Source organism: Lycorma delicatula, chromosome 4, assembly GCF_047948215.1.
Source record: "Lycorma delicatula isolate Av1 chromosome 4, ASM4794821v1, whole genome shotgun sequence".
Taxonomy (NCBI): domain Eukaryota; kingdom Metazoa; phylum Arthropoda; class Insecta; order Hemiptera; family Fulgoridae; genus Lycorma; species Lycorma delicatula.
In genome coordinates, this window is record NC_134458.1 from 212,052,217 (window position 1) to 212,064,687 (window position 12,471).

The 12,471-nt window shown below is 35.3% G+C and overlaps 1 protein-coding gene across 1 annotated transcript in view; it reads right to left on the reverse strand.

Moving 5' to 3' along the window:
• Nucleotides 1-12,471, reverse strand: part of hob (bridge-like lipid transfer protein family member hobbit) — a 174,501-nt gene that overhangs the window by 159,974 nt on the left and 2,056 nt on the right. The window contains exons 2-3 of the mRNA XM_075365147.1: nt 12,313-12,436; nt 10,866-11,063 (exon numbers count right to left, since the gene is read on the reverse strand). Of these exons, the coding sequence (XP_075221262.1) occupies nt 10,866-11,063; nt 12,313-12,436 (322 nt within the window). The remainder of the gene's footprint in view (nt 1-10,865; nt 11,064-12,312; nt 12,437-12,471) is intronic.

Below are 12,471 nucleotides of genomic sequence, written 5' to 3' on the forward strand. Positions count from 1 at the left end.
TTGACTAAATGAATACTGTCTAGTAGAAAGTAATTTTTTAAATTACTTTAAAAATGTTAATTTTCCAGTTGTTTTAAAACAAATTGGTGGCTAGTCAGGCAAAAAACCTTTAAGGAAAGCGCTTCAATAAAATTTTCCATAGCCGCCTGTTGCGTCTCCAATGTGTCTCTGTCTATATGAATCCACTGCTTATATTCTATTAGTTCCTACAAGTCATAATCTTCAAGCTGCTCTAATAAATAGGACTCCAGTCCAGTTTTACCAGGACACTGTTCAAAATGATGTAGCATGAAATTCTTAAATTTTAAGCTCCGGATAGTTCTCTCAGTCAATACCTTATAGTCATCCTTGATGATATTGCAGCTGTCATAAGCTTAACATCTTGATGAATGGTACAAACACAAACTGAATGTGTGCCAACAGCACCAACTGTAATGCACCACTTTGGCCTAAGTTCACAAAATTTTGAGATGTCAATTTTACAGCCATAATGTGTGCAGCAAGCTACGAACATTTCTTTTAAATTACACAGAAGCAGACATTTCTGCATATGGACTTTTTCACCATTGAACCTACTGAAATAAAATCTTTCTTTCCTGGACAGATTCGGGAAAATTCATCACCTTCAAAAACTTTGAGGACCCATTGTCTAATATCATCCTTCAATTTTTTTTCATGCATGGTCTGCAACATGGGGCTCTGCCTACACTGATGCATGGGGTAAACTGCTTCTTGAGGCAGCAGCAATTTTGGACCTGGTGTGTCTTAACACTGGGAATAAATTTACTTACCAGAGAGGCATATATGGGTCTATAGTGGACATCACCTTTGGCACACCCGCCCTTGTGGCTAAAATTCAAGACTGGCAGGTAAGGAAGGTTATACAGGGAGCGACCACCATTGCTGTCATTATGACAATTGACGATGGCAGACATCGAGTGATGTCTGTGGCAACCACTGACTCAAGGATATGGAGTGTGAAGGGAATGGATTCCCCCAGTTATTCGTGGAGGCCCTTGATTTGAGGAAGGTTACTGAGATTACAGTGGCAGAAGGAAGAGTTCAATTATTAGTGGATGAATTGATGAGGGCTTGTGATGGTCTCCTTCCCCGAAGGTGTTACAGGGCTGGTTATCCACCTGTATATTGGTGGAATGAGGAGATCTCATGGAAATGCAGCCAATGCCTAAGAGCCAGAAGGAAAATTCAGTGGACTTATTTCCACTCAGCTAGAGAACGTTGTAAGGTACTTTACAAACAGAGAAGGAGGGAGCTACAGAAGCTCATACAGGAATCCAAGAAGGCTTGCTGGTGCAAACTTATTGAAGAGATCGAAAAGGATCCATGGGGGAGACCATAAAAGATTATTGTTAAGTATGCTGTGAGACCTAGAGTACCCACGGCTATGGATGTGAAGGCAACCCAGCACATCACTGATGGATTATTTCCACATGGAGATGGGGTTCCGGCGATTACCTCAGGTGAGATAGTGGATCTACCAATGTTCACAAAGGAAAAATCGATCACGGCAATGGAGCGCATCCCTCATGACAAGGCCCATGGTCCTGATACATTACTGAACATTATGATTAAATTAGCAGTCCGAGCTAGTACAGACGTATTTCTTGATGTTTATAATACCTGCCTGTGAAAGGGGATATTCCCCAAAGCGTGGAAGGCACAGCATCTTGTACTGGTGCCGAAACCTGGATGTGATCTGGTGCTTCCATCATCTTATCGTCCACTGGCGATGATTAATACACTGGGGAAAATCATGGAGCATATACTCCAACAAAGGCTGGTTCGTCCAGTGGAGGATGCAGACAGCTTCTTGGGGGGGGGGGGACAATATGGTTTTCAAGTTGGCAGGTATGCACTTGATGTGGTGGAGGTGGTACACACAGCTCGGATATATCTTGCAGAGCGTAAAATGTGTGCGTTGGTGGAGTTGGATGTGAGAAATGCATTCAATTGCGTTTCTCACGTTGCCATTGCGAATGCTCTCCAGAATCTGCAGGTTCCTGCGTATATGTTAAAATTATTATTGTCTTACTTAAGAGACAGGTTATTGACTTAAACAGCAGAGAATGGCATGATTGTAAGGACCATTGATCGGGGTGTGCCGCAAGGGTCGGTTCTTGGACCGACCATATGGAATATGGTATATGATGGAGTCCTTCGAATTTCACTTCCGGAGGGCACTGCTGCGGTCGGCTATGTAGATGACATAGTACTCGCAGTTGGGGCTACCACAGAGAGATTGTGGATAAAATTCAGGCATTGTATACTAGGATCAGCACTTGGATGGCTGGGGTTGGCCTTGAGATGGGCGCTGAAAAGACAGAGATTGTACTTATCACCTCTAAGAAAAGACATCAAACACTGTCATTGGAACTGGCGGGAAGGAGGGTTGAATCCAGAATGGCCATTAAATACCTTGGCATCTGGACTGATGCCCGATTGAGGTATGGAGTCCATGTTATGGAAAGTTGTGAGAGAGCAGAAAGGACAATGCGTGCAGTTGCCATTTTACTTCCGAAAACAGGGGGCCGGAGAACTCAGGAGGAGGGATGTTATTAACAAGTGTGATATATTCTTCCCTCTTAAATGGAGCAGATGTTCTGAGATATAAAAGGTATATGGGAATACTTGCTAAGCTGCATAGGAGATGCTGTCTCCGGATTTCAGCAGCTTATCATACGATCACAAGAGAGGCTGCAGAGGTGCTGGGGGTGTCCACCTAATCCAGATGCCCTGGGTCAGGTGGACATATTCAGACCTGAGGATTTTCAGCGGATAATGCTTCAGGGTGGGGACTACTAAGGAAGGGGTCACCAGAAAAGTAAAAAATAACATTCTACGAGTCGGAGCGTGGAATGTTAGAAGCTTAAAAAAGGTTGGTAGGCTAGAGAATTTAAAAAGGGAAATGGATAGGGTAAACGTGGATATAGTAGGAATTAGTGAGGTTCGGTGGGAAGAGGAAGGCGACTTTTGGTCGGGTGACTTTAGAGTAATTAACTCAGCGTCAAATAATGGGCAGGCAGGAGTAGGTTTCGTGATGAACAAGAAAATAGGGAGGAGAGTGGAGTATTTCAAGACGCATAGCGATAGTCATTGTAATAAGGATAAATTCAAAACCTAAACCGACAACGATTGTTAACGTCTATATGCCTACAAGCGCCCATGATGATGATGAGGTAGAATGTGTATACGAAGAGATTGATGAAGCAATTAAACACGTAAAAGGAGATGAAAATTTAATAATAGTTGGAGATTGGAATGCAAGCATTGGAAAAGGCAAGGAAGGAAATATAGTGGGTGAATACGGGTTGGGCAAAAGGAATAAAAGAGGGGACCGACTTATAGAGTTTTGCACGAAGTATAATTTAGTAATTGCCAACACCCAATTTAAAAATCATAATAGAAGAATATACACTTGGAAAAAGCCAGGCGATACTGCAAGGTATCAGATAGATTATATCATGGTTAAGCAAAGATTTAGAAATCAACTCGTGGACTGCAAAACTTACCCTGGAGCAGACATTGATAGCGACCATAATTTGGTGATAATGAAATGTAGATTGGGGTTTAAAAACCTGAAGAAAAGGTGTCAGATGAATCGGTGGAATTTAGAGAAGCTTGAGGAAGAGGAGGTAAAGAAGATTTTTGAGGAGGACATCGCTAGAGGTCTGAGTAAAAAAGATAAGATAGAAAATGTAGAAGAAGAATGGGAGAATGTTAAAAAGGAAATTCTTAAATCAGCAGAAGCGAACTTAGGCGGAATAAAGAGAACTGGTAGAAAGCCTTGGGTTTCAGACGATATATTGCAGCTGATGGATGAACGTAGAAAATATAAGAATGCTAGTGATGAAGAAAGTAAAAGGAACTATCGGCAATTAAGAAATGCTATAAACAGGAAGTGCAAACTGGCGAAAGAAGAGTGGATTAAAGAAAAGTGTTCAAAAGTGGAAAGAGAAATGAACATTGGTAAAATAGACGGAGCATACAGGAAAGTTAAGGAAAATTTTGGGGTACATAAATTAAAATCTAATAATGTGTTAAACAAAGATGGTACACCTATATATAATACGAAAGGTAAAGTCGATAGATGGGTGGAATATATTGAAGAGTTATACGGAGGAAATGAATTAGAAAATGGTTTTATAGAGGAAGAAGAGGAAGTTGAGGAGGATGAAATGGGAGAAACAATACTGAGATCTGAATTTAAGAGAGCATTAAAAGATTTAAATGGCAGAAAGGCTCCTGGAATAGACGGAATACCTGTAGAATTACTGCGCAGTGCAGGGGAGGAGGCGATTGATAGATTATACAAACTGGTGTGTAATATTTATGAAAAAGGGGAATTTCCGTCAGACTTCAAAAAAAGTGTTATAGTAATGATACCAAAGAAATCAGGGGCAGATAAATGTGAAGAATACAGAACAATTAGTTTAACTAGTCATGCATCAAAAATCTTAACTAGAATTCTATACAGAAGAATTGAGAGGAGAGTGGAGGAAGTGTTAGGAGAAGACCAATTTGGTTTCAGGAAAAGTATAGGGACAAGGGAAGCAATTTTAGGCCTCAGATTAATAGTAGAAGGAAGATTAAAGAAAAACAAACCAACATACTTGGCGTTTATAGACCTAGAAAAGGCATTCGATAACGTAGACTGGAATAAAATGTTCAGCATTTTAAAAAAATTAGGGTTCAAATACAGAGATAGAAGAACAATTGCTAACATGTACAGGAACCAAACAGCAACAGTAGCAATTGAAGAACATAAGAAAGAAGCCATAATAAGAAAGGGAGTCCGACAAGGATGTTCTCTATCTCCGTTACTTTTTAATCTTTACATGGAACTAGCAGTTAATGATGTTAAAGAACAATTTAGATTCGGAGTAACAGTACAAGGTGAAAAGATAAAGATGCTACGATTTGCTGATTATATAGTAATTCTAGCCGAGAATAAAAAGGATTTAGAAGAAACAATGAACGGCATAGATGAAGTCTTACGCAAGAACTATCGCATGAAAATAAACAAGAACAAAACAAAAGTAATGAAATGTAGTAGAAATAACAAAGATGGACCACTGAATGTGAAAATAGGAGGAGAAAAGATTATGGAGGTAGAAGAATTTTGTTATTTGGGAAGTAGAATTACTAAAGATGGACGAAGCAGGAGCGATATAAAATGCCGAATAGCACAAGCTAAACGAGCCTTCAGTAAGAAATATAAGTTGTTTACATCAAAAATTAATTTAAATGTCAGGAAAAGATTTTTGAAAGTGTATGTTTGGAGTGTCGCTTTATATGGAAGTGAAACTTGGACAATCGGAGTATCTGAGAAGAAAAGGTTAGAAGCTTTTGAAATGTGGTGCTATAGGAGAATGTTAAAAATCAGATGGGTGGATAAAGTGACAAATGAGGAGGTATTGCGGCAAATAGATGAAGAAAGAAGCATTTGGAAAAATATAGTTAAAAGAAGAGACAGACTTATAGGCCACATACTAAGGCATCCTGGAATAGTCGCTTTAATTTTGGAAGGACAGGTAGAAGGGAAAAATTGTGTAGGCAGGCCACGTTTGGAATATGTAAAACAAATTGTTAGGGATGTAGGATGTAGAGGGTATACTGAAATGAAACGACTAGCACTAGATAGGGAATCTTGGAGAGCTGCATCAAACCAGTCAAATGACTGAAGACAAAAAAAAAAAAATGCTTCAGGGTGTGGAGCAGTGGACTATTGTTGCAATTATAATAGAAAAGTTTTAGAAGAGCTTAGTAACACAGAAAAAACTCATAGGAGACGGCAAGCATTGGTATGGCCTGCAAGGGAATGAGGCATTGGAGGGTGCCGGGTTGGACAGTTCTACGGCTGAGTGCCTTGGGGGCCCTCTCGAGCATGAGGGGGGTCGCTTTGGTGCAGCAAGGCCATGGACACTTCACTCCTGGTGCCTGAGGGCATTGCTCACGTTTTTAGTGATTGGCTGACGGTCAAGTGAGTGTAAGTAATAAATTGGTAAGTAGTTGAGTTGAGTAGAGTTGTGTGTGTGTGTATGTTAGATGGTGGATGAGTGTTTGTGTATGCTGGGTGAGATTGTGGAAATTTAATTAACTTTTGAGTGCGTTTTGGTGGATAAGTTATGTTATGTGGCCATGTCTTCATAACTGTTGTGCACTTGTCTTGTGTTGGCTTGATTGTATGAACGTATAAATGTAAGTGGTACGTCTTAGTACCTGTTAGGTGTGCTATTTTTTCTGGGTGTTTTCCTCCTTTAGGTATTTTTGGTGTGCAGTGTTTGTGTGTAGTGGTCTGGTATGGATGATGTTTGCTTACGGAGATTGAATGTGTGTGTGGGCATTTACCCCCCTCCAGAAGTAATGCTTTATTAGCGGTTTCCCAGGAGGTGGGGTTGCCAGGGCTGCAGGTTTGGTCGGTAGTGCACAGGAATACATACGCATTTTCTGTAACAGCTTGCAGAACCTGTTAGCGAGTCCGACACTGCTTCAGTGCCTGTAAATGGGGTTCCTCAACCTCCAAATAAAAAAAAAAGTTAAAACATGTAGCTGAAAACAGACCTATGTCGTTTGTATTAAGCACTGGATTTAGGAATGAATTAAATTTTTTTCAGTCTTATTGCTGTCTTAAGTTTGTTAACAGTGCAGTGTCATCATAATGCCTCAAAATTCTGTAAATGATGTGGATGCCTTTTGTTCTTTTGTTATGTATGTGGTGAGTTTACTGTAAAATCAAATAGAGAAAACATTACACTTTTAATTAAAAAAGAATATCATTTGTACTTTCAGTATAAAATTGGTGATCAGGATAAGGCGTGAGCTCCTCATATGTGAATGTGAATGTACGTTTCGAAAGCAACGATGAAGAATCGGGCAATACTGAAGAAGACAACAACGATTTTGATTTTGAATTATCTTCCAATAAGCCACACATTATATCACAAGGTGAATTGAACGTCTTGGTTAGGGATTTAAATTTATCAGAAAATCAAGCCAAACAGTTAGGATCAATACTGCAAGGTTGGAATTTACTTCAAAAAAATACAAAAATTTTGGGTTTTCGAAGCCAACAAAAAGAACTTTCTCAGTACTTTATTGATGAAAATAATTTGGTTTACTGCACAAATATTGATGACCTTTGTTGTACTTAGGACAAGTTCATAAACCTGAGGACTGGCGCCTTTTCATAGATTCATCCTATTGTAGTTTAAAACTTGTTCTACCACACAACAGTAACAAATATCCTTCGATACCAATCGCTTACGGTATTAATTTGAAAGAGACATACGATGTGATGAAAGACGTTCTTGAAAAAATAAATTATAAAAAACATAGCTGGAACATATGTAGTGATTTGAATGTTATAGCTATTTTGTTAAGCGTGCAGTTAGGTTATATTCAAATATATCCAAATGGGAAAATTATTATTCATGAGCCCTTAGTTGAACCCAAAAAATATGTTTACCCACTCTCCATATCAAGCTAGGACTAATGAAAAATTTTGTAAAGTAATGAAGAATTTTGTACATCCCAGATTTTTTGTGAATCCCAGAATTTTGTACATCAGGCAGAAATTTCCGAATGTAAGTGAAGGAAAAATTAAAGAAGGAATATCTGTTGGTCCTCAAATAAGAGAGTTGGTCAAAGATGATGTAACTTGATCTTAAATAATGTAGAAAGTGCAGCTTGAGCTTCATTTAAAGACGTTTGCAAAAATTTTCTCGGCAAACAAAAATCCGACCATTACCACGACATTGTTAATCGACTTCTTACTTCATACAGAGCTATGGGATGTAATATGTCTTTGAAAATACATTTCCTTCACTCACATCTGGATTTTTTCCTGGACAACCTTGGAGACATTAGTGACGAAAACTGTGAACGTTTCCACTAAGACATTTCAGTCATGGAATGCAACTATAAAGGGAAATGGAGTATTAATATACTAGCCAATTACTGTTATGTATTAATTCAAGATGTGCCTGAGGCTATTTATAAAAGAAAAGCATCAGTGAAATCATTCTAACACAGGTATGGCCATGCAAAATTATAAATTTTACAGATTTTAACTATATCTTCCCTTAATTTTTTTTAAGTGTAATTTATTTAAAACTAGAGATTATTTAAAACAAGAGATAGAAAAATTGTATTTACAGATCTGTAATGTACGCAAAAAAGCAATTCAAGAAATGGTATCACACTTAAAGAAGCATTCAACAATTTTTTTGCCTATCAGTGTAATTAAAGACTTGTGGCATTCAAAGCCATCAGGCTTGCCAAAATGGCAGGGGCCAAGAACTTCACTCATTTTAAAATTATTCAAAACACAGTTGGAGATAATATATGTCACAACTGATTATAGAAATTATTCACCAACAACTTTGCTAATTTACAAAACGTTGATGCTTATATATCCTTTCTTCAAAATAAAGAACATTCCAGAAGAATTGGAATTTTCCAGAATGTTTTGGAGAGTGTAGTTTTCGGAGAATATATCAGAACTTTCAATAATGTTCTGTACAATAGAGTTTTCCAGGACATTCTAGAAACTTCTAGAAAATTTTAGTCCAAAATTTTCTGGAACAGTGCAAGATATTGTAAATTTTAGAACATTCTTTAAAAAATCTAATAATATACTAAAGCACTGAATATTTTTCCAACTTCAGCTGTTTTAATTAATTAGAAATGTCTACAAATTAAAAATCTGTCACATGCAAAAGATAATTATCTTTGAAAAGCTTTCTTACCTACCGGTAAGAATATATACGGGTCAAAAAACAAAATGCATGAATTATGTTGTTTAAAAGCTGCCCATTCCACCTATTATAAAACTAACAAAATCTGAGAAGGTATACCTGAGATATAAGCCTTTGAAGATGGGCCAAAAATCATGATAAAAACATTTAACCAAATTTGGTGATGGATTTCTCCTGACTTAAGATTCTAATTGCTTTGAAACTGCAGGATCTTACACATACTTATTCCCTTTTTCAAATTACAATATCTCATTCTGATTAAACAATTAGATAAGGAAATATACAAGCTCCAAAATGTCGCGACAAATTTTTGGCTGAATTTCAGCTGCTGTATCTCAATACCAGGTCCCAAAAGAAAATTGCTAACATATATATAGCATAAAAAGTTAACCAACAGTACTAAAATTAGAATCTGTTTCTTTATTATTGCTGTCAATTGTTAGTCAAAGATAAAAATTTTTACATGTGTCCACAAACTATAAGTCCAAAAATATCAGCCATAGCAGATGAAGAACTACAATTTGGTAGAATGGCATTTCAGACCATGGGGAACCTACACTAAAAATTTGATATTTGGAGATGGTCAACTGGGGAAAATTTTCAACACTGGACCACTTGACAAGGAATGACCCAAAAGATAAACTGATGAAAATTCATATGCACCTTCTTACAGTGTAAATGCACACTGAGAAAGAATTTTTGAAATTCTGATATTAAAGGGTTAAAATGGGGGTAACACATTAAGTTTTACTATTTTTTAATTTCTTGGTAACACATGAACATACCAACTTAAATTCCGGTGTGTAATTTTCACACAAAAATCTAAAAACCAATTTCTAGATTTTTTTTAAATTTGACCTTGAAAGGGATGAACGTAAAAAATTTTTGAACAATGACTGCAAATTTACTCCATTTCCAACTATACTAAACAAGATATTCACTCAATTTGGGCTTGCAAATACTTTTCATTTTCAGATAAATATCTAAAAACCATTTCAGGTTTTTTAATTTTAATATTTTAGGGGTAAAAAAACATAATCGTTTTTGACAGTTTTGCCGTTTTATGCTACACTATTGAATATCAATCTTTATAAGATTTGGTAACATGTGATGGTAACATTAAAAACTAATTAATGGTTTTTGTACTGACCAAACTGTTGCTCTGAAGAAATTAAAATCTCTGGTAGTTTTTATAAATTGAATAAGCTTTAATTTTTATATATCATTATTCTCACAATCACTATCTTCACAAGCAATTATATATCATTACAAATGAACACAAGGGCATCCAGGGGAGAGAGTCCTCTGACAAGACAGGAAGGACAATAGAAGCGAGCCTTGATCAACTACCTCTCTACCTTTTTTCAACTCGTGTACATTTCATACTACTCGTATTCATTTGTTTAAAGATACTTTGTATTTTTGAATAATTGCTCATTTTTTTTAATTCAAGAAGTAAAATAAGCTTGGCATTGAGGAATTCTTGTATTCAAGTTCAAATTTTGATTATGTATTTTATGAGCTATGCTGTAATGGGAAATGCTGGTATTTTATAAAAGATTATGCTTTCCCAGCTGTAGAAACATACACTACTATAGAAATAATGGGAAAGTAAATAGATCGGTAAAAAGAAATCTAAAAAATTTCTGCCTTAAGGAGTCTCTAACAAAAAAAATAATAAATATATATTTAAATAAATCTTAAATAAACTGCAAAAAAAAATTATCCTAATATTTTCAAGTCCAAAACATCACCTTTGGTCAGATGGAAGTTTGTGCATATGTATGTTGGCTTGTATTTGATCGTATAACTCTAAACAATGTTGACCAATTTTCTTAAAACCTGGTAGAGAGGTTCTACCTTTGAGGAGAAAGAATGTAATAAATTTTTGCGAAAAGTTAAATCTATTACAATTGTTTTTAAATTTATTATCATAAAATTATTTTCTTAAAAATTAATTTTATGTATGAACAGCATACTATCATTATTATACTTATACTGATGTTATAAAACCAACCACATGAGAACACATTTATAACATGCTCACAATAAATAAACAAGGAATATGAAGTAAATATAAATGAATACCTGTGCAAATGTTATGACTAAGGGTGGTATTTTCTGATCGTGAAAAGTCATTGGTGCAGTCCAACGAGATGGTGATACGTCATCGCCAACTCTTCCAACCACATCCTTGTTAATTCTAACATCGCGTATGACAACTGATACCAGTTTTGTTACCTCACTACTAAGAAAACTGCTACGGAAACCAATTCTATCAATATGCTGGGGAAAAAAATAGTAAATACAACCATTAAATTACAAAAAATCACAATAATCCTCACTAAATTTTAGAATCAACTAATATTAATCTTTTTTTTTTTAAATTCTTATAAAACCCAATTAAACACCTGTCGACGAGTAATGGCAGGAAAACAGGTGCTTTCAGCTACAATTTCAGAAAAAACATAAATTACAGTGAATGCTAGCTCAGATGCAGTAAACAGTTTCAATCTTATAACAGTTTGCACGACAATCTTTTACATCTTTCACTTATTTTAAATTAGTTACTAGGAAAAACAAAATAGAAGTTGTAAATGTGATGAGGCCTTCATAAAACCATGGATCTTTATCAATTGGACCTTAACTCTACATTCTATGGGACATACTGAAAGTGACAAAGTGACTACTACATGAAGGCATACATAGTATTTCTCTCCAATTTTTTTCCTTGGTTCCTATGGATGATTTCTAGCTGGGGTATATTTTTACAGGATAGATTTTTCCAACATAGTTTGCTGAACAAGTCAGATTTCAAATTACCAATTATATCTAAAGCCTTTCTATGCAATGTTGTTTGATGATGTGAGTATAGTTGTGCATTGGTATGTGGTCCTCAAAACTCCAATATGCTTTGAAATAAAATTTTTTAAATACTTCTACTTTAATTGCAAACTACCTTTAATACACAAATAACACTATTTTTCTACAATACAATAAACTAACACACATATGAAATTTATTTACATAAAACAAATTTTTTTAATAGAGAAAGGTATAATTAAGAATTACAATGAATTTACATCACATTACCTCTCTAGTTATTATTTACTACAAGACAAGATAAATATTACTTCTTATAAATCATTATTTCAAATATTTATCCACTTTCCTTTACCAGACATTTTTGTCATTTGGCAATTTTAGAAATATATCTTCATATCAAGAATTGCTTAAATAAACTATAAATTAAATGTAATATGAAAAAAACTAGAAAAGGTGCATTAATATACCTCCATGCAATGTGGTCACAATAATTGTGGTTCTATCACTAACTTACACAAAAATATTTTAGCATCAAGAATCAAATTTACTTTAAAATCTGTTGTGAAGAAAATATTAATATAAAAATACATTAATGAAATAAAAAAATTAATGCATACTGTACTAAACAAATAATGAGATTTATACAATAGTGCTAAGCAGTGAAACTTAAAAAAAAAACAATTTTATAACATTTAAACGAAATACTCACTATTGAAAATCCATTTTTAGTGATATGTACATCTTGTAATGTAAAAGGTATCCCTATTCGACCAATTCGAGCTTCAATATGAAATTTACGTTTTATCAACCATCCTAGCAATTGAGGAATAAGCCTAAAAAAAAAACAAAAAAAAAAAAAAAAAAAAAA